The 24,724-nt window shown below is 34.8% G+C and overlaps 1 protein-coding gene across 1 annotated transcript; it reads right to left on the reverse strand.

Moving 5' to 3' along the window:
* Positions 1–14,642: 14,642 nt before the first annotated feature.
* On the reverse strand, positions 14,643–16,845 carry LOC149778399 (uncharacterized). Its single transcript, XM_089938332.1, has one exon. The coding sequence runs from the start codon at positions 16,843–16,845 to the stop codon at positions 15,412–15,414; it is 1,434 nt and encodes a 477-aa protein (XP_089794458.1). The 3' UTR covers positions 14,643–15,411.
* Between the last annotated feature and the right edge of the window lie 7,879 nt (positions 16,846–24,724).

Raw genomic sequence — 24,724 nt, forward strand, 5'->3', positions numbered from 1 at the left:
ACTAAAGAAGCTGTATCTTAGTTTTTGGTCTAGATGCGTCTCTGTGCCTCAGTTTTGTCAGGGTGCAATTTCATCTCCCCTGACCAGCTTGCTAACGGCCAAAGCGTTCTACATTAGAATATGCTATACTACACTTGGCAGGTCTCGCCCTGAGATTTGCTTTGCGAAAGATGTCGAGCAGCTTCATTAATACCATAATATGATCTTTCCAGATATTAGTGTATATAAGAATATCGTCAACGAATCTACGTTTTCCGTGCCATTCATCAATTCAACCAGACGAACGCACGCCACACAGGCGTTAACTAGACCGAAATGTAAACCTTTAAATTGGTACTGACTTTTATGGGTCGCGAATATTGCCGGGAAATAATCAGCGATGGACAGCTAAAAATATCCTTTCGTGACGTAAATATTTGAAATATAACCCTATATATCTGGCATCGGCTCCACATAAAAACGGTGACTGTATTTAAGTGACGAAAGTTTATATATAAAAAAACGTTGTGTTCGATCTTTCTTTCTGACCAAAACCAATGTGGAAGAATACATGGAGTTTGAACGTTCAATTAGTCACTTATATCTACTTATAATCTACTTTGCTTTGTCCACACTTCTATACAATTGAGATGAAGGAGAAAACATAAATCAAAACACTTATATATAAGCCATACATAAATGCAAATTAGATAACCTTTCCAAGTATTGGCCTCCTCGGCCTTGAAGCGTATGTTCTCCGTCGCCATAATCTGCCACTTCTCCATTACAAATTAATACTCGTAGACGTCTATCATGCCAAATCTCACATATGGGGTATTTACTTGGAGATATGCATATTGTCCTATCCAAGTACCGAAGAATGTGTGTGTGTGCAACTAGGGGTGAGAGAGAGAGAGAGAGAGAGAGAGAGAGAGATAGTGCCGACCATCAAAAATCAATTCCTGTCAAATAAACACACTTAGTTACCCAAAACACCAAGCAAGAGGAAGGAAGAGGGAGTACATTGATTAATCAATGTTTGGAACTTTAAAACAAACATCCCAATACAATAGTCAAAGATAAATTACAAGCTTTCATGTTATCTATGTAGGACACAGCGGGGTATTTCATTTAAGTAAACTTAGTGAAATAGCTTGGTCGCCATTTTAAAAGTACTGAATCAATTGCGTGAAACTGAGTTGGCTATAACTTATTTTTGTTCTGATCCCGATAATTAAATATTGGAATAAAAAACCCAAAACTCTTTAAATATATAGATGGTTGTCGGTACAAATAAAAGGAGCTTCAATACCAATCATGTACATGACAATTTCAAAGTATTTCTGCTTGTTGAAAATAAAGAGTGGGGTGGACTAAGGACCATATAAAGCGAAAACTTTTCAAAATAATGTGAACATTTTTATATTAAAATAATGTTATATCGTTTATATTTGATTATCTTTCCAGAATTTATCCAGATAAATGTTAAAAAATATGATGACATTCATGGTGATGTTCCAAAGTTGAAAGAAGAAGAAGATACTACTACTACTACTACTACTACTACTACTAATAATAATAATGACTAAATTGTTCATCTGAAAAGAAAAACTAGTTAGGCAGACATTTTATAAAATAATAGCTGAAAATGTAGAAGCATATTTATTCTATCTGACCAATAAACAGGTTGATGAATTGTAACAGAGACATTATTGTTCTAAGTTCGTCAACTTTTAATTAGCAAAGCGTAAAAGAAATTGAATAAATCGATGGTTGTCTGCATGTTTCAACAATAAGCAGGTCACCCTAATAAACAATCTATGATGGATGTCGCTATTTCGTCAAAACTGATTAGAGTGGGGTGAGGTGGTGACATTAATAAAAACATAAAAACCTTCTGAATTGTGTAGTCGAAATTAATGCAAGCATGTTATAGTTGTTAATTGTTTTCTGAATTGGTCAACAAGTTTTTAAATAGGACGACATTCATTTTGATGTTCTAAACTTTCACGAAAAAACTGGATAATAATAATAATAATAATAATAATAATAAAATAATTAATAAAAATGACTTAATTATTGATCAAAAAGGACCCCTATATTTTAAAATAAATATTTGACAAAATAATATCAGAAAATCAAGAATGCATATTTCTCGAATTTGGTTAAGAAAGTAAGCAGACAATTGTAAGTATAATTTGAGAACCCCCAGTCATATAATGAGGTAAGTTTTCATTTTCAAAGATTGACTTTGATATTTCTATTGCCTCAAACGTAGCAATCTCCCTGTCGGTAGTAAGAATGGCTGTTTCTCAATTAACTTGTGGAACAAATATAATATAGCCAGTTATTTTGGACTTATATCTCACAATTTTGTTTAGAAAGGTTTTCTTGAAATAACATTGAGGAAGTGGAAGAATTGCAAATTAAGACAAGCATTCTAATTAAAATATAAGCTTTCGTTTTATCTCTGTAGAAAAGATAGGGATGATTTCCTAAAGACGATTTTATAGGGACTAAAATAGCTAAATTTTATGAAGCTAAATTTTCTAGACGAATTGTTGTTTAACGAACACTCGTTCAAGCCAGTAACTTACATATTTGAATAGAATAAACGAAACCGTCTAAAAAAATCGGTGGTCATCGGTAAATATAAGCAAACACAGGCCGTTGTTATTCAGACAATCGTATCTGTTCTTCGCACTAAAGTTAAGCGTCTGTCTGTCAGTTTGTACTGGGTATGGATATTTTTCAATTATACTTGTGGAATGAAGGTAACATATATCATTACTTTGGACTTCTTGTGTATTTACTATCCAAAAGTTTCCTTACTTTGACAGGAAGCTTATATTCTCTGTCCCAGTGATCAGCCACTTCTCCAACACGAACTAATGCACGCAGACATCTATCACTCACATTTGAGCTATTTACTTGGTCAAAATTTACCACAATGACATGCTTGTTTGGGTCTGAAACAAATTCTTTCCAAATGCAATTAAATTCATGTTCAGCCCACAACACTGGAACACCGTCTCTATCATTTTCGTCACTCTCGCGTGATGCTACAATAACAATATATATCACGTGACGGTGAATTGCTTTGATAGTTTCTGTCTCAAGGTAGGTGCCAGGATCAAAATCTTTCCATGGAACGGTGGTCCTATAACCGCCATCTCTCAGAAAGGGTTCTAAATCGTGCAAAACCCATTGAAAAGATTCAGAGTTTAACTCATTCACTGAAATAAATGCATCAAGGTCTAAATAATGTTTGTCTCTTATATATTTGCGAAAACGCCGGTATAAAATAAATATTTCGTATCTAAAATAAAAAATCATCAAGAAATCTAAGGATACCGTGAGAGGAACGATCACGATAATTGGTGGAGAAATAGGAATGGTGTCAGTCTTCTGTTCGCATTCAGATAAAACCCCACTCATGAGATCTACGTTGATTTTGTCGCCATTATGAAGACATTGCATAGTGTTATTTCTTTTTCCCCGTTTGTACCTATGCCAATTCTCTGCCCATAGAAAATCACAGGAACACAGTAAGAAAGCATAGCCGATCTCAAGGTTATCCGGATTCAGATTCTCAAAGTCTCTGGGTAATGTTTGCAATGAGTTGTTTGGAATTAGTATGTGTATATCGGAATTCATCATTTTCACTGCTGTCTCATCAAGTGATGCAATATTATTGCCACTCAGATCAAGTGACACAATCCGCTGGATGTAGTTCCTTTCATCCAATTTTGTGATTGAGTTGTTACTCAAAAGGAGTTCCACTTTGCTTCCCCACATGCCTTCAGGCAACGAATCCGGCATAGCTATCAGTCCTAAACTTGTACAGTTTATTACCAGTTTCTTTCTACTTTGCTGGTCATAACACCTGCATTTTGGGGGACATTCAACTGTAATATCACATACAAGATCATCCCTATTTGCATTGTAAAATAGGTCCTTTATAGACATATTCTCAAATTTCTTTGGCGTTTTGCAAATAAGCTCGTTTCAATATCCAAAGAAATCTATTAAAGCTTTTGATCCTACCCTTTTCAAGTAAGGAACAAGTGAGCAGTCACAATTCAAATTTTGTATTACACCAAAACTTAATCCAATTTTGACTACCTTCTCGATATCAGCGTAGTCTTCGATGCCAAACTCCGTCAGATTTGGCATATATTGTATAGCATTACTAGCTAAGGACACAAGTCCAGATGCGTATGTTTTGTTTTTATCCAACCTAAAATGTTGCTGGTTTACGATACCTTCGATAATGTTGCTGTTGTAGTTCATTTCACAAAAATAGTTATCAAGGAACATATTTTAACAATTTGATGCAATTCTTTCATTTCAACATGTAATTAATACGGCATGTATCCTTACAGTTTCAACAGAAAAGCATAGATGATCATTATATGTAAATATATGGATGTGTCCTTTCAGTTTCAACAGAATATCATTGCTGACCATTCCATGTAATTAATATGGCATATATCCTTACAGTTTAAATAGAACAGCATTGATTAGCAATGCATGTAATTAATATGGCATGTATCCTTACAGTTTCAACAGTATCTCATTGATGACCATTGCATGTAATTAAATGCCATGTATCCCTACATTTTCAAGAGAATAGCATTAGTAACCATTGCATGTAAATAATATCGCACGTATCCTTACAGTTTAAACATACTGGCATTGATGACCATTGCATGTAAATTATGTCGGACGTATCCTTACAGTTTAAACATATTAGCATTGATGACCATTGCATGTAAATTATATTGGACGTATCCTTACAGTTTAAACATATTAGCATTGATGACCATTGCATGTAAATTATATCGGACGTGTCCTTACAGTTTCAACAGAAGAGAACTGATGACCATTGTATGCAATTGATATTATATTTATCCTTATAGTTTCAATAGAATAGCATTAATTATCATCGCATGTAATTAATATGGCATGTATCCTTACAGTTTCAATAGAATATCATTGATTATCATCTCATGTAATTAATATAGCATATATCATTAAAGTTTTAACAGAATAGCGTTAATGACCATCGTATGTTATTAATATAGCATGTATCTTAACAGTTTCAATACAATAGCATTGATTATCATCGCATGTAATTATTATGGAATGTATCCTTACAGTTGCAACATAATAACATTAAGTGGTAGTGAATAGAAGAAGATGAATAAGACATTATTGATATAGTGACATGCTCTTTGCATTTTCAGGCGCATTTGGCATTGATTCATTACTTTTATCTCCCACAATATTTCTGCTCATCACAATTGGGTAAAACAAATATTACAGCGTTACCAACTAAAATAGGCCTTTATTATTGTTGTTGATGATGATGATGCTAATGATGATGATGATAATGGTAATAATTAGTATACAACAGAATGAAATAGTCACGTACATACTGATGCATCCAGAATATCAAAATGATATACTGTGGGAGATTTTCATGAAATTCGGTATGACATAATATCATTTGCATCTTGGTGCAATAATGAATACTATGTAAAACTGGGTCTTCATTTCACTTTTACTGTAAATGAACAAGTGTTCCTTGGCTTCACTTACTGTTACGTGTTTCGCCTCTTACAAAACGTAGCAAGAAGAACGTGAAGACAAAAAGCTTTATAAAATTAAAAGAATAATTTCTTTCCCTAGAAAAATAAGCGAAAACTGAGAAAAAGAACTTAAGGTTTTAAGAATCCAATAAAAATAATTTTTTTGAAAATAAAATATTGAAGTTTTAGAAACAAAATGTTCTAATGAAAAAGAGTTCTAATCCCGATAAAGTCAAAAATGGAATGACGTATGTTGTGGTCAGCGTCGTACAGATGTGTCAGCAGTTCTTTGTTTAATCACATACAATAATATTCCAATTTGAATTGTGAATAAATTTTGATAAATGTCCTTGTTCACGAATTAATTTAGGGCATTGTAATTCCAGGGAAAATAATCACTTTTCTTTAAAATAAAATAAAATAATCAACCCCAAAACTGGCCACAATAAAAAACACCTGAAGGTCTCCAGTGTTAAGGCAAGTATGTCTATTATTTCTCTAAACATCAACAAGAAATATAGCTACAACGCAAAACAGATGCCCGGATGTGGATCAATCCTCTTGGAAACTTAATTGATATATGTTATTTAATGCGCAGTCCAAGTATGTTCTTGAATCTAATTTATGAATCTTACTCTGACAAAATAAAAAAATAAAAAAAGTAAAACAAAAATAAATCAACTATGAATTAAAGAAAATATTATAACACTTCCCTCCATAAACAAAAAGAAAGATTTATATAATAAAGATTTCTTTTTACCATGGATTAATTATAGACGAGGTTTAAAAAAACAACTAAAGAAGAACCCTTATGAATTATGCAAAGGATACATTGTTGTTATTACTAAACACAATAATCGAAGAAAGAGATGAACTAATGTAAGCTTCAAAATATTGTAATGCCAATATCAAAGCCAAACATTCCTCTCGATTGTTGAATAATGTCCTTGGTTCTTATTTAATTTCTTAGAAAAATAGCACACTCGACGATCAAAACCGTGTTTGTCCTTTTGAATCAATACTGCTCCAACACCAACATCACTTGCATCAAGAGATAGTTTAAAGGATTGGCTGAAATTTGGAAATGGAAGAACTTGCGCACTTTTAACTTATCAAAAACCTCCTGAGAATTTTCATTCCAAAGAAACTAGGTTTTTTTTGCTGAATAAATTTGTCACGGGTTTAGCAATTATGGAAAAATTGGAGCAAAATTTCCGATAGTATCCAGCCATATCTAAATATCGCATCAGCTGCTTTTTACTAACTAACACAGGGAATTCAGAGATAGCCTTGACCTGAGCATATATAAGTTTAACTTGTCCATGTTCCACGATATGTCCTAGAAATGTTACACTAGCATGGTAGAACTCACTTTTGGATTAATAATTGTCAAACTTGCATCAGTGAGTCTGTCAAAGGATTTCCGGCTTGTTGCTAAATGTTCTTTGCAGGTAACGTTGTAGATGATATCATCGATGTATACATCACATTTATCTAGACCAGAGGTAATCATATTCATTAGACGTCAAAAAGTAATTGGCAGACCTTTCATCCCAAATTGCATCACTTTAAATTGATAAAGTCCATCTGGAGTCACGAATGCCGAAATTGCCTTTACTCTTTCCGTCTGTGGAAGTTGTGAAAATCCTTTCAGAAGGTCAACTTTGGTGACACACTTGGTATTGCCAAATGTATCAATGCAGCCATCAATTCTTGGTAATGGAACTGTGTTTGTTTTAGCCACACTGTTCACCTTCCTATAATCAGTGCACATACGGAAAGTTTTATCTGGTTACGGAACAAGTATACATGGTGAACTCCAGTCACTTTTACTGGACTCTATGAATTCATTCTCCAGAAAATACTGAATTTCTTTTTTCAAGTATTCATGTTTGAGAGTGTTCATCCTGTATGGATGTTGTTTCACAGGTGTGGAATTTACGATTTCAAAGTCATGGAAAATTTTGGTTTGTTCTTGTATGAACATCTGGAAATAAGTGCCCATATTTAAATAATAACTGTTTAAGTTCATTCCTTTCTTAATATTGCAAATGTGAAAGTTTCTGGTCCAGATCATTTGTAATGTCTGAATTCCGAAGCTTTGTCGCTCCAAAATCAAAAGAATCCGATGGTATTCCTTCACTTAAGTCTTCACTAAGTGGGACAGGTACAACTAAATTAATTCTATGTTTAACCTCGCTATCTTCAACATACTGGTACTGCTCTAACGTATTTACATCTCAGGAGTACTATTACAAGAATTAAACTTATTCATTTTCTTCTTAATTTTGTAGGGGCCGCAATATATAATATGAAGAAGTCAGACTCAAACGTTCTCTCCAGACTCTTTTACCAGACTTAACCGTTCTCTCCATTGTATTTCTGTCGGCCAGTAATTTCACTTTTGATTTGATTTGCTGGATACCAAATTCAAGCATAATCAGCTGGAAAATTACAGACATAAAATTTGACCGTAAATGATTAAGTTGTCCTTTGGCCTGACTTTTACCTTATATGCATAATTCGCCCCATTGACTCACTTTTACCAGATATGAATAACTGGTCCCTTCGCCTCAATTTTACCATATTTGAATAGGTTGTCCCTCTGACTCACCTTTACCGTATATGAATAGGTTGTCCCTTGGCCTCACTTTTACCGTATTACACAAAGTTGTTGTGAGTGTGTGGTTTAACGCCATTGTTTTATCACACGATAGGCTATGCGTGGCGGCCAGTATTAATGGTGGAGGAAGAACCCTGGAAGACCCCGGGAAGAACCACCGACCCACGAGAAGCTACTGGCAAGCTTTCTCACATACCTACATTGGCCGAATCCTATACTCCAACCCACATGATTAAGTTTTCCCTTGGCCTCATCTTTACCGTATATGAACAATTTGTCCCTTGTCCTCACATTTACCGTGTATGACTAAGTAGCCCCTTGGCCTCACTTTTACCTTATATAAAAAAGTTGTCTCTTTTACTGATTTTTACCATATATGAATATGTTGTCAATGGACGTCACTCCTACCATATATTAATAAGCTGCAGATTGTGTGAAATTTGCAAAAACAATAATGGATTAAATAGTTATTTTTATATTACCTCTTAAGGATACCAAACCAAGGAAACTGGATGTAATAGTCTTTCGGTACAAAATATATGTTTGGGTATGCAGCTATTCATACATCTATTTATGCACTGAGAAATCTTGATATATATATATATATATATATATATATATATATATATATATATATATATATATATATATATATATATATATATACATCTCTCTGTGTGTGTGTGTGTAGCTGTTTAATAATAAAAAAGTACTGCCTAATAATAAATTGTTGTGCATCTATTTAATTTTTGTTAATATATATAAGATTTCCAGGTGCATAAATAGGTATATGAATAGCTGCATACCCAAACATACAGTGCAAGGAAAAGAATCAGCAGGAATATTTGCATCGTAACATTCTTTCTGTTTAATTTCTCACAAATTAATAAAGGCCTGTTGTAATCGTTCTTCCTGATAATATTTTGAACCGAAAGACTATTACATCCAGTTTCCTTGGTTTGGTATAAAAATGATTAATTAATCCATTATTGATTTTGCATATATATATATATATATATATATATATATATATATATATATATATATATATATATATATATATATATATATATATATATATATATATATATTAGATGCTGATGGTATAAATACTAAATCTCAACTATATCGCAGTATTTCAAGCACAATTTTACATTGTACTGAACCTTCGAATATAAAAATTTCACAGCGGCTGTGAATTGTATCTGACACCAGTTCTGCGCCCATATAAATCCATATCTTTGGAAAATGAAGTTGACAGATTGTGCGTTAGCAGTTCAGTGTGCTCCTTTGACTGTACGTAAGCAATTCAACGTGTTTGTTGGACTGTTTGATAGGAGTTGACTGTTTTGTTTGACTGTACGTAAGGAATTCAGTGTACATGTACTTGTTTGAATGTGCATGATAAGATCAATGCACGCATGACTGATCAATTATTATCCCGAATGCTGGGTATATGCTAACCACAACAGTACTTATAGGTTACTGCTTTTACACTGGAAACTAGAAACAAGTTTGTTTTATTTCGGATTAATACTCCATGACCTTTGGGAGTGAGTATTAATCCGGATAAGCGATTTCATATTTTCCAATACAAATGCAGTAACCTTTTTATTAAATACTTATTTTCTTATTCTACCTCAGGCTTAAGTATGCAAGATACAGTATAAGAAACAAAGCAATTGAATTTATGCTGTATTTCACAATAAATAAATTCACCAGTACACAATAACAATACTTATGCGCAGATGGCACCACCGAGCGACCTCTGAACTTTGTCGTGCATTCGACATTAGTTGAAATAAAGAAATGTCGTTTAAATCGACCTAAGTTTTAACGTTAGTGTCATAGTGTGAATGAATGTGCATTGCAACAACTTTCCAGTTGGTCTGGAATGGATGGATATTGCATTTTCGTTGATTCTACGCAATTCTGCTGGATATGGACCAGAATTATTAGTTGTGTCAATTCCACACGATGTACCCATGACCAGCGAGGGATACGTCATGACTCAGCAGCATGCGTGTTTCTGTTCTGCCATTGAGTGTTTGACATCATAATATGTGAAAAATATGAACTCTGTCAACTGAACTTAGAAATAAGACGTTGTGGAAGATCACGTTCATTTTATTTAGAGTGCAATACAGAGAATATTATTGCAGTTGGAAATGTAGTCAAAATTACAGTACAATTTAAGAACCTATGACTTAGCTCATGTAATTATAGTTTACTACATTGGTATGGGAATATATGAACGAGTCGTGCAGTATATCCATCCAACAAAACGAGTTCATATTTTCCCATACAGATGCAGTAACCTTTTTATTATATGCTCATTTTCTTATTCTACCTAAGGCTTAATTATATAAACAAAATGCACTACAAGAAACAACATAAATGAATGTATGCCGTATTCCAAACTAAATACACAAGCGCAGATTCATCATTACACAACAACATTATTAATGCGCACATAACTCCGCCCAGATAAATTTGAACTTGTCGTGCGTTAGACATACGTTTTGAAAGAAAATAGCGTTTTTATCTACTTAAAATTGAAATTTGGAGTCATATTGTTTATGAATGCGCATTGCAACAAGTTTTCCATTTGATCTCGAATGAATAGATTTTGGTATTTGTGACGATTCTACGAAATTTCGTGATTTTGGACTGGATTCATCTGTGCAAATTGTACATGAAATACGTTAGACTGAAGCAGCGCAGGAGAAGCGTGTTTACATCTGCAAGTGTGTTTGTTCTGTCACTATTTTAAATTATAATGTGGGAAAAATATGAAGTGTTTCAATTGCAATTATCAAAAAAGACGCTATTGAATTTAATGTGTTTTTTATATTTGAGTGCAGTAAGGAGGATGTAATTGCACTTGAAATATAGTCGAAATTACAGTACAATTTCAAAATGTGAAATCAAGCTTGAGAACTCATGACATGGCTCATGTAATTCGGATTTGCAGAACTAAGAAAGTACATTCTGAGGAAATTCAGAATATAAAACTGTAAGTATATTTTTTGGCATTCTTATTACCAGCTAAAGGAGACAGTTTATGCCTTTATAATTTGTACGTTATTTGTAGGTACAAAGCAGTTTTATGAAATCTGGCATCTATCGCCAAAATCCGAAACATTGTATCAAAAAAAAAAAAAAAATAACGCAGAATGTAGCAAAGCAGTGGGATGTGGCAGTCCACGAAACATCTGCTTTAGTTCGTTTAGAAACAAATTTAAAATTTAATAACCGAAACGTAAAGCGTCTGCTAGACGAGAGTACATGATTTGTTGACAAAGTAGTTCCTAATACACTATTGGGCACACGTGTCCTGTGCGTGGGTGCAATATGAAGGTGTGCAATATCGTAAAATCCTGAACGATTCTGATAATGTAAATTTAACGGAAAACAAAAATGAGCATATAATAAGTCGGATTTACTGCACTAGTTAAGAAATTACATTTTGAGGAAATTAAAGAAATTAAAAATCTTATTACCAGCTAAAGAAGATATGTTTCTACCTTGTCAATTGCATGCTTTTTGTAGGGCCGCCAGCTAAGTCATGACCTGTTTGGCGTCTATCGCTAGCCTAACTACAAAACATTCTATAAAACGTTAACGCGGAAGATTGCAAAGCAGCCGGTGTGTGACAGTCCATTCAGCCAGCGGATATAAGAATTCTTCGTCGTCTTGGCTTACTATGAGGCCCTTATTTTTCTACCAAAACCTTCAGTTGCGTGTTTCTCGACTTTAATATTTTGACTAATACAATGGCACCAATATGCTGTTCTATGCTTTCTTTATATACCCAGAGAGCACTGGCTATAGCCTGAACCATTCCATTTGCGAAAACTTACAAAAAGTTATCCTAAATAACCGTTTAAATGATTAGAATGGTATATTCTAAGCTGCGTCCTCACGTTTGTTGTGGCCATTGCTAATGACACGTTGATTTGTGTGCTTCTTTGAAAGTTTTATTTGTGACCCAGTAAATTCGTCCGCTTTGTTCACTTTGTCATCTCTACTTTGAAATAGACGAAACAGCTTCTTTACTTCATCTAGAAACAAATCAAAGAAACTAAAAGGTAAACTTACTCTATATGAGTGTACATGTTTTGGTAAAAATATTTCTAACACAGATATATTACTTTTAGACGCATGTGTCGTGCAGTATTAAGGTGTACAGTATCGCAAAGTACTGGACGATTCTTAGTATGTAAAGTTAACGGAGAAAACAAATGAGTATATAATAAATATACTTATAATGCGCTTCAAGCCTTGCTATATATACCATTTAATTTTAAATATATTTATAGTATGTTTATTTATTTTAAATAAAAACATCCAATAGATAACATAATTTATAGCATAGTCAAAATTGTTATGAATAATGATTGTTGATGATTTGTCCCTCGTAAGGCTCATTAATAAATACAATTAGAAAGTAGTTTCCAGTTTTAGTTGGTAAATCTGCAATGATCCAACAAATAAATGCATCAGATAATGTATATTTTGCTAAAGTAATGCTACTAAATTCCATCCGTTCACTAAGCCATTCATTTCTAGGGATTTTAACTGATCATTGTTTAACTATTATTTAATAATTTATGTTTCTGTGAAATTACATCTTATGTATGTTAATAGAAGTAATCCAATGCTGACGAAAGAAATGTTTATCTGTTTGCCAGCCGCCATCTCATTCTAAATTATATCTCTTGATCTATCCATTTGCTTATATTGTCGTATCTCCTTTATCTGTTTTTCAAAGAGCGACTTGAGCATCTGCCATAATATTTTTAAAAAAATATAAGTTGATAGAGAAGAATTGTTTTTATTAAAGGATTTGCTGTGTACATTTGGCTTCTTGAAACCATTATTAGCAATCGGCAATGACACGCCTTGGTCACCATATCACCATCCCATGCTGTCGTAAATTTTGTTTACTATTCTTAACATAAGAAATCACCTTCCACATGTTAAATTGTATCACATACCTTTTCTTCTAGATTATATTTTATGCGCATGATAAGATGATGTTGTTGTCTGGTTCAACACCATTTTTCAGCACACAATAGGCTATACATGGCGGCCAGTATTAATGGTGGAGGAAGAACCCGGGAAAACCCCGGAAAGAACCACCGACCCACGAGAAGATACTTGCAAATTTTCTCACATACTCACATTGGCTGAATCCGAGACTCGAACCAACGCAGACAGAGGTGAGATGGCAGTGATCCGTAGCGGACAATGCTTTAGACCACTCGGCCCCCACTCGGGGCCCCCATGATAAGATGAATAGTCGTGTCGACTTGATACTGGTGAATTGCATGGAGTACGGTTGACTGTGAATTTTTGTTCACTTTCCGTACATAAAATAATTGTCTAACCTCTGCAAGATATATCAATATATTTGTATCCAGGATATGCCAAGAACATCTTCTCATATTGAATTAACGTTGTAAATTTAATTAAAATGGACATGCAATAAAATGATCTTATACAGTTCGAATCCCCATCATCAACTTGACTAAATGATTAATGCATTTTCTGAACTATCCATGCAAAACGATTCTGATAATATCAGAATAAACGATGGTTTCAATTGAATAAAGCAGTACTTTGTGAATAATAATAACGACCAATGGAGGATTGTGCTAGCATTATCTAAAACGGTGATATCAGTTACAAGAGAATAACGTGTGATTTATTTTATGGTTGAATGGACACATGACTTTTCAGTACAATAGCTAGAGTAAAATATGACTTAAAGGATGCAAAGCATGCATCGTACATTTAAGTAAAGCAATAATTCTTGAGGTAAAGTAGCAAGCAAGTCGTGCTTATTGATATCATTCTTCTACCCATTTATAAGTTTGGTCTGTTTAACACCGTTTTCCCGAAAAAGTACTCTTTCCAGTGAAATGGCGAGAATTTTGGACAGCATACATTCAGAATGTCAGCGTTGTTTTCGTCCGCAAGCACTTTTCGAATGTATAATTTTGATAATTTCTCAAAACATTAACAAAGTGAGAAGTGAAAGATGTATAATTCGTACGTTCAAGTGTTTAAACTGATGTAATTCTCAGCGTTACGTAAAATTACGGAATTATTCCGAGTCACTAAAGACGACGAGCCTCTTCATTCCTGTAGTCTGAGAAAGATTCACCTACACAAATATTTGCCGCTGTGTTAGTAATGAAACCCCAGTTTGGTTTGATACGTAAACAAGATGACAGATTATGATACCTCCTCGAGACAATCAGGGTAGAAAATATAATGATTAAGTTTTGTCTCCAGTTTATTGATATCACTGAAGGTGTTCATTTTAAAATCAGAATTGGGAGATGGGTCTTACTTTATTAGACACGTTTCTATTTTGCATATTAAATTACGTATCCAATGATTTAATCATCGTATTCAAATAATTACAACGAAGAAAGTTTTAATTCTATGCCGAGATGATGTTTCACCCCTTCTGTATTTCTTACAAAAAATAGAATAATAATAGCTTCCCTTTACTGGCAAAGTGCAAACACACATTTCGCTCTCCAAGAAATTTCACAATATAGTCAGATTTTAGAACATTCATTTGAAGTCATGTCCCAATATCCATGTTTGGTGAGGAACTTTGTGCAAAAATCTGTAAGCAAAATGATATGATATTAAAGTTGTGTACATACATATATCTGTCATAAAATATGGATCCATGCAATAGTCATTACCGGTCTGGAACATTTTATGAACTTCAACATGTACAACAGAGACACGTTTTAATGAGAGGAAAGTCGCAAATGACATAAAGTGTTCCAAATGAGAAACGTTACTTTAAATGACGTTGACTTATTGGTGGCTTGGTTGGTTGCCAGTATAGCACCGCCTGTGTAAGTGATTACAAATAGTCTGATGGGGGATGGTCAGACGCTTGAAAACATCGGGATTAGTAGCTACATTTCTTGCACAAATCTCACCTGTGTGTTTCTTCTCTCCGTGAAGTGAGTCCTTACATCTGGGTGAAAGATGTGTTGCTTTATAATCAGAAAGCTTAATACAAGTTTGTTCAGTATCTTGGTTCCGAGAAGGGTTTCTGCCTTGCGATTCGTCGAAAATGTTCGTTTCTTCTAAATTGTTATCTTTTGTACAAGACAAACATGAAACACTTCTATCATTTCTTGCTGCTGTTTTCACAAACAGTCGCCGTGAAATCCCCGATTACGTGCTCAGTCGTTTCCTTACTTTAGCTAACAATATATCCTCTCTGTCATGGAAATCGGCCACCTTACCGACACGAAGTAAGGCCCGCATGCGTCTGTTTTCAACGTCTTTACTCTCAAGTTGATCAAAATTGACCAGTATGATTTGTTTCATCGAGTTAGATGTGAATTCCTTCCATAAAACCTCGAATTCGTAATCAAAATATGTATCAGCGTTGCTGTCCTCATCACCATCGATTGTTTGATTGATGGAAAGTATAACGATGAATGTGTTGCTGTCATTAATTGCTTGAATGGTGCATTTCTCTCGTGCTATACCTGGCTCAAAATCCATCCATGGAATGGTTGTTTTAAACCCTTCTGTCTTTAAATAAGGGTTCAAATCTCGCACAGTCCATTCGAAAACTTCTATGTTACATTCATGAAAACAAATAAAAATTGTATCCATATCCTCAGGACATTTTACAAATTTTCTCCTTCGTAAATAACATATACACCGTCTATATAATATGAATACTTCGTAGTAAAACATGTAGAGAGAAAAGGCGGCTCCGAGTAGTAGAACCAATAGCCCAATACAAATCCATGCTCCTGTTGGTATTTTTGAGAGCTCAGTTTCACATGTTGTTAGGACCGTACTCATGCTGTCAACAGGGATTCTTGAATTCTCATATAAACAAAATAATGTTCTGTTTTTGTTGAGTAACTTGTACTTTTGCCAGTTCTCTGCCCAAAGAAATTCACAAGAGCATTTCAGATAATCATCACCAATATGTAGATGGTTTGGGTTCAGCTGCCGAAATTCGTTAGGTAAAGATTCCATTGTGTTATCCGGAATGATGAGGCTGATGTCTGATTTCATAGAATTTAGAGCATTGCCATCTACGTACTTAATGATATTCCCAGTCATGTCAAGAAATGCTATGTGATTTAAATAACTTCTTTTTTCCAATGTACTAATAGAGTTGTAGCCCAATAGAAGATCAATTGCTGTATTTCCCCAGTAGCCAACGGGAAGCGAGTGGGGCATCTCAGTCATCGTCAAATTGGAGCAGTCCACAATAACCCTTTTCCTCATTTGCTGATCATGGCAGCGACATTTCGAAGGACAATATATGACAAGGTCACATATTAGTTTGTCAAATTGTTTCGACTCATAAATGTCCAGCAAGTATATGCCATTCAATTCTTCTGGAGAAGAGCAAACGATTTTGTCCATATCTGAGATAAACATTCTCAATGCACCATCTGGTATTTGCACAAAATAAGGAATGAGAGCGCAGTCACATCTAATCTTATGTCTCCCAACAAAACATCCTTGCAACGTAACTCCTTTAAAGAAATCAGAGTAGTCTCCTAAACCGACAGCTGTCAGATTTGGTACAGTTGTCAGCGAATTGTTTATCATCATTACATATCCAGGACCATGCATCTTATTTATATCAAAGGTAAACCCATTCTTGTTGACAATGTCATGGATGGGATTATGGTTAAGGTTTAGCTCGCACAAAGGACCTTCTGGAAGATCGTGACATCCAATTCAGTGATGAAATTGTTTGACACATCGAAGTTGAATATATTTAGTTCAGCTCTCAAAAGTGTATTTGGGTCAATGTCTTTTATCTTATTATTGGAAAGTTGTACAGTTCGAAGGTTGGACAGTCCCAGAAAGGTTTTATTTGAAATGTGTGTTATAAAATTAAAGTTTAAAATTAATTCGCTAATGTTTGATAAAAAGGATATGTTGCCTATTTCTGAAATACGATTTCTTGTGAAGTCCACATGCTTTAGGTTTTTGAAGTCCATGAGATTTTTCGGAAATGATGTCATGACTCCATTTACATGTCGAATCCTTGAATAGTCAGATGCATTAGTTTTGCGATCTTGTATGAGGATGCTTTGTCCGTCAGTGCCAATGTATTCTAGGTGTAGATCGCTGATAGTTTCGTGACACAATGGATGATCTAGTTCACTGCAACTGCGCGCCTCACAGCAACAACATTGCTCTGGTGAACGGTTTTTATCGGTTTCACACGACAAAGGACAAAACAGATTCATTGTTGTCCCATTCTGTGGAATCCAGGGCACATACACAGTGTTGTCACTCCATTGTACAATCACTGACAGAAAAGCAAGGAGAAATATGTAAAACTTCGTTGTTGATATTAAAAAGAGAGTTCTCATTTCGTCTGGCATTCTCGTGAGTATTATGAATCTCCTTGTGTTATTCGTCCTATGTTCTTGTTGTTACATGCAATTGATTTGCCAAGGATTGAATACTATTTGATCAGATCTTTTAAAAGTTGAAGCATACAATAAAAGTTCATATATTCTTTTGCTTCCTGACGTTTTATTTCCAACGTCCGATTGATTAATCGCGTGTTTGCAGTGAGGCTTTTCTCGTTGCTCTAGTGAATTATATTGACCCTTCATAAATCTTAAATCTTAGGGAAAGCGGAACCTATACTATTATTCCTGTTTCAGTTTATTACATTTCATTATTGCTTTTTGTGCAAACACATCGGGTATGCATGCAAAATGCTCTTGACGTTATCACATGATCATTAATCATTGTGCATTTCGTTAACACGGTTCCAAATAATGACTGTCAGCTAGGATAACTAAACAGTGGTTGAAAGCGATTGGCTCCAATACTATCTAATCAAAGCAGCTGTTGAAAAGAGAGTGACTGGCTCAAAGATTTTCTTATCTTTAGACGGAATGTTTGGTCACGATTTAAAGTTATTTGTCAATCTCTTGAACTGTCACTTTGAAAATGTACCATTCAACAAGATTGACGAGTCACAAGAATAAGTATTGAGAACGATTGTTGCAGTATAACGCATATGAAGGCCTTGTATGGATTTTGTACAAAAGCCATCTCTTCGTAAAGCTAAATGATTCCAGAGTTATCCTCCGCATACATGCTGTTTTTATCAAAGAGTCGTTAACTCAGCATTATAGTGCTGATCAAAGGAATATGTCAGTATGTAATCAGATACATTAGCCTTGGCAAAGGCTTGTATATAAGACTTAAAAGATAATTTATTGAACCCATGCGAGGCAATTTGCTTGTTAAAGCCATTATAGCACAACACAAGACGTAACATTTTGAAAGTTCCACCAGTTGAAAAGGGTTTGTTTTGCAAGAATACATTGTTATTTATATATTTGTTTGTATATCTTGATTTTATCTAATTTGTTGTAATTTGTATTCATTGCTCTAAACTGTGGTGCTTATCTATAGCTGGATTTTGTACGTGTTTAGAGTCTATTCTAAGATATTAAGGATCGCAAAATTGTACAGGATTCATAAATAGATGATTACGCATGTGTTGACAGTTATTAATAATATAATTATTAGTAAATATGTTTACGAGATTCGGCATTTCCCCATTAGACGGAGCGGCGGGGTAGGTGGAGTAAATTAAAATATCAAGCTAACGTGTTCACCGTTTACTCTTGTGTTTATTGTTTGCCTTGCTTGTATATTTTATAATTCACTTTTACAAGGACTTAAAGAGAGTAGAAAGCGCTTAGGCAAGTTAACAAAGATAGTTTTGCACAGCTGAGTGTGATTTATTACAAATATCATAATCAATCCCTGGCACATACGATAACTTGATGGATCCAGTGCACATACATGGATTTTTATTTTCTTTGTATCCTTAACGTTTAGCATTATGTAGACAGAGATTCTGAAAGCTTTATTTTTCTCAGAACGTTCGCTTGACATTTAAGCAATAAATGAAATGAAACTATTATAGACAGATTATATTGCAAATTGTTACAAATGCAACATAGAAATATATGTCTGCCACTGATCATCAATCGTTCTTTCTTAATACAAAATGAATTTTTGACCCGAAATAACACGTCATCCACCGTTTACAGAAACGAAATATCGTTGCGCAGAATTACTGGACGCATATAATTGGCCGACACGGTGGTATGCGCGTGAGTGTGAGGGTTACTCCCTATTACCAGAATAGCTTCAGCCTAGTAAGAGTGATCAGATTATATGTTTTTCTTTGAATAACATCATACATTATGGAATTCATCTTCAAAAGAAAGACACTAAAACAAATCAACAGTCTTGGTAAGTGAGGTTTTAAATGTAAGGCTAAACAGGGAAAATATCTGAGTTGTTTGTTGAGCAGGAAGATTCCATACAAAGTGCATAATGAGACTAATGCAAGGGTACAAAATCAAAAATCAATCTATCATTGATTAGGAAATAAAGAAAATCTTCTAATGCAAAATGTTAGGGCTATCTTGTTAGGAAATGAAAATTTGGACACGTGGAAGTGAAAGGGATTTGGATGATAACTATAGCATGTGACGTAATTTACTCGCTGTTACTTTATATATATATATATATATATATATATATATATATATATATATATATATATATATATATATATATATATTTTTTTTTTTTTTTTTCAGACATACATATTGAGCAAAAGCTTATCCCTCTAACCCGAAGCATTTTAATAGGCCAGTTTCATAATAATTGCTGCCATGCACATGTAATCAATACGAGAGAGAGAGAGAGAGAGAGAGAGAGAGCAAATGGACACATATTGTAAAATTATATGAAGTGCTTTTCATCATTTTGTGACATATTTTAGCATTTTTATTAAATTTTAGTTTTGTACGAATATGTTGGCAAGATATATCACAGAACAATTAGATAAATTGCAATTTGTTGACATAGCCTTGACTTTATTCAGCCCGTATGTAGCTTCATACGACACGACTAATTGATTAAAATAAAAATGCCCATTGTAACATAAAAATGCGTTGCTTCATGTGTACAGGCGACTTTACACCAATAACTTTATTTTTTTTACATTTAATGCTTTCGAGTCTAGCTGGTATAGATCCTTTCATTTGCGGAAAAGAGAACTTAGCGTCTAGGTGGGTTAAGTAATTTTTTCATTATTTGGAAAATTTCTGTTTTCGAATCTAATTGATGTAGTAACATTTTAATTGTGATTTGCAATGTTTTCGATTATACTAGTTTATGGCTTTATACCTTCCAGTCTGACTAGTGTTAATTATCAATGCTTTTAATTCAAGGTTGGCTGTGCTAGTCATTTTGAATATTGAGTTTTATCGTTCTTGCGAGTTTATTCGCGGTGGTAATATAATTCTTTTTTTACCACCTCTCGTCTTACTTTTAATACCTCAAGTGTTTGAAATATTGATTTTTATTGCTCTCTTATGCGGTGTGTAAAACCGCATGAAGAACAAAATACATATTGATTTGTCATTTTATAGTATCCTTTTGAGAGATTTTAATAACACCTATGAGTGGCCTTGTCTTTTTCTTTTAACACATGTTCTTATTCTTGAGTAATATTTTCGAGTCCAACCTGTCTAGTGAGATTTTAATTTTGTTTGAAATGTTCTCGTACGAGGCAATTATAGAACAAGAATATCTTTGTAATTTGTTTGGTGGAAAATGTGCTTTGTGCTCATTTTAAGGAAGTAGGCGCTTTATATAGGCAATTATACAACGTTGTGTTTAAGGTAAATTTAAATGGTGTGTGTGTGTGTGTGTGCGTGTGTGTGTGCGTGCGTGTGTGTGTGTGTGATAATCTGATTAAGTTAGGGATATTTTGAGGTGTAAATTACCAGTTTGGCTTGAGGAAGTGGGCTTCCTCATAGTGACGTAGGTACCATGCTATATATCACTAACAGGATGTTCCTGGTGTATAAATTCCTTATGTCACTCACGGAATGTGCATGGTGTAAACATTCCTTCTGTCACTCACACATTGTACATGGTGTAGAAAGTCCTTCTGTCATTCACAGACTGTGCATGGTGTATAAATTCCATGTCACTCACAGGCTGTGCATGGTGTATAAATTCCTTATGTCACTCACGGACTGTGCATGGTTTATAAATTCCTTCTGTCACTCACAGGCTGCGCATGGTGTATAAATTCCATGTCACTCACAGGCTGTGCATGGTGTATAAATTCCTTATGTCACTCATGGAATGTGCATGGTGTATAAATTCCAAGTCACTCACAGGCTGTGCACGGTGTAAACATTCCTTCTGTCACTCACACATTGTGCATGGTGTATAAATTCCTTCTGTCATTCACAGGCTGTGCATGGTTTATAAATTTATTCTGTCACTCACAGGCTGTGCATGGTTTATAAATTCCTTCTGTCACTCAAAGGCTGTGCATGGTGTATAAATTTCATGTCACTCACAGGCTGTGCATGGTGTATAAATTCCTTATGTCACTCACGGACTGTGCATGGTGTAAACATTCCTTCTGTCATTCACACATTGTGCATGGTGTATAAATTCGTTCTGTCATTCACGTAGTGTATATGGTGTATAAATTCCTTCCGTCGCTCACGGACTATGCATGGTGTAGAAATTCCTTCTGTTACTCAAGGGCTTTGCTGGATGGTATACTATTTAAGAAGTGGCATTATGTGTTTAAACAATTTCGTTCGAAAAACTGATCAGCTATACTTTACTCCTGGGCAATTCCGTACTCCGTACGCGTAGCTACACCTGTGAACATTTTGTTGAAAGTGGTTCAATCCAAAAATCTCTCCGTCAGTTTCAACTCTAATCATCTTTAGGACCACTTGTTTTTGTTATATATTTATATTAGGAATTACAGTACAGTATAACGGTTACTTTTAGAAAAGCTGTTCACTCAAACACAGTTGTTCATAGTATTGACACTTTGATGTGCGAAGAGACTGCACACATTGTTGATAATTTTGATAATAATTGGGTTAATCGCCACAAACGCTGCTTATCGATGTAACCGTTCTATTGGAAAGACATCTTTTGCTGTGAAAATTAAGTCTTCGAAGTAATAATGACAAATGTCTTTTGGGGTATGTCTCACTCAATGTCGGATGTTGTACCCCCACCCCCGCCATCACCACTTATCAAGTAAAAATAAAATTCTGAAAGATGCGCCTATGGAAAACAATGGATGAACTGCGCGTTACATCCCACTTAGCAAACGTGGAGCCTGAAGGCTTGTACAAACTTACGTCCCAAAAGATGAATAAGCAAAATGATTCGTCCAGCAGTTTTCAAAGGAAAACCGCCAAGAAAGCTGTCAAAATAATGAATAGCTTTTAATTAACCGCCATCCATATTATATTGCATTCAAGATCAGTTAGTACGCGCCCACTTTAGGGTGTTTTGCGGTGTGGATTTAGTTTGAGTTTGTTGGGCTAAGCCAGCTTTAGTGTGTTTTGCGCTGTGGATGTAGTTAGAGTTCGTCGGGCTAATCCCGATTTAGGGTGTTTTGCGCTGTGGATTTAGTTAGAGTTTGTTGGGCTAAGCCAGCTTTAAGGTGTTTTGCGCTTTGGATTTAGAGTTTGTTAGGCTAAGCCCGCTTTAGGGTGTTTTGCGCTGTGGATTTAGTTAGAGTTTGTTGGGCTAAGCCCGCTTTAGGGTGTTTTGCGCTGTGGATTTAGTTACAGTCTGTTGGGCTTAGCCTGCTTTAAGTTTTTTTTTCCACTCTGGGTTTAGTTAGAAGTTGTTAGGCTAAGCCTGCTTTAAGTTATTTTGCGCTGTGGATTAAATTAGCATTTGTTGAGCTAAGTCCACTTTAAGGTATTTTACACTCTGGGCTTAGTTAGTTTTGGCTGGGCAATTTGAGTAAAGTTTCTTGTCTAAGGACAAATTGCAAGAGCCAACCCTACCCGCTCTCTGAACCAAACTGATCACGCTAGCGTTCCGACTTGCTCTGAACATGCGCAGCACCACCAAAGGTCCTTGTTCTGGGACACACTGACCATGCCAAGCATCACCAAAGGACATTGTTCTAGGACACACTGAACATGCCCAGCACCACCAAAGAGCTTTGTGCGAGGACGCACTGAACATGCCAAGCATCTCCCAACGGCCTTGACACTAAATATCCCTTTCAGACCCACCAGAATACAACAAAAGTTTACAGTGGGCCATCAAGCCTCAAGGTATCAGAATTTCTGTTGAAGAGAAGACCTGGACCGCCGATCTGACCCTGCTGTGAACTCAAGTGCTTCTGTGCCACAAACCAGTAAACCAAGCTAAACGTGTGTACGTTTCATTTAGGCAAATTAAACCAAAAACAATTATGCAAAGTTTTTGAGAAAATAAATGCATCATATATCCATCTGTATTCGGCAATTCTGCATACGGTCTCCTGTCCCTCTCCTCACTCTCTTTTCTCTCAGTGCTCTCAGGATTCCGTAAATTTTTCAGTTGATCTTTGCTGATAATCAGATCATGTTTTCTATATAGTACTTTCATGCTGTTGAGACTATGTGCTCCACTCGTTTCGACCCAGACGTTAATTGCTCTCTTTTGTTATTTCTTCCCTCCTTCTCTTTGTTATTTTTACGGCTTTACATCTTTTTCCCGATCATGTATTAATTTAACATAATGAAATTCACTTTTAAATGCAATCTGGCTTAATGCGGTGTATTTTAAAGTGCCTGTCCACAACTAATTCTGTCTCTCACCATATATGTCCATGCTTTTAACTGAATATACGGTTTGCTTTTAGGAACATGTTGCAAATATATACAGAATCTATGTTGGGGTATGGAAGCCTCGTGGGGAGACAAATAATGTAACCCCTTTACTGGGATATTTTTGTCTCGGTCAAAACCCCAAAGTAGATTATTTTTCTCACTCAATATGTTCAGTTAAAGTAAAAACAATTCTTCACTAGTGTAACATAGTTCACGTGCAAATGTTTACATGTGGCTCATTAATACAAATATGTTAATGAGGGTTGTGGTGTGACCATTGCATCCGAAGTACACAGTATATATGCGTGAGCAAAGAAAAATAAAAACATAAAACGTAACATAGTTATGAGGTATTATCACATGTAATATATGTATGATATATAAAATTGATAATAAATAATTAATATTTATTACAAGAAACTGTTTCATTTTCATCAGTTCCAATTTTGAAAAGTTATATTGTAAATAATGAAACGATACTGGATACTCAGCTGTACTGTAGTTATACTTAGTACAAGCTGTAACGAAGAGTATCATGTTGCTTTAGATTATTCAAGGGTAATTAGTGATCTGTGTCACTATCGTATATAATTCTCCTTTTCTTTGGATGGGCTTGAAACTGTGACATACTTGTGGTGTCCTTCATATTGATTGTAAATTACTCCCGTGTATGAAAGACCCTCCAAATACGGACTCTAGCGGATAACCATGTTCTGAACTGCAAGTTCACGGATTCTTTGAAAAATTATTTTTCTGTCTTGGAAACATGGCAAGTGCTACAGTGAAATTTG

Source organism: Sinohyriopsis cumingii, chromosome 17, assembly GCF_028554795.1.
Source record: "Sinohyriopsis cumingii isolate HCF-2022 chromosome 17, ASM2855479v2, whole genome shotgun sequence".
In the NCBI taxonomy this organism is placed as follows: Eukaryota; Metazoa; Mollusca; class Bivalvia; order Unionida; family Unionidae; genus Sinohyriopsis; species Sinohyriopsis cumingii.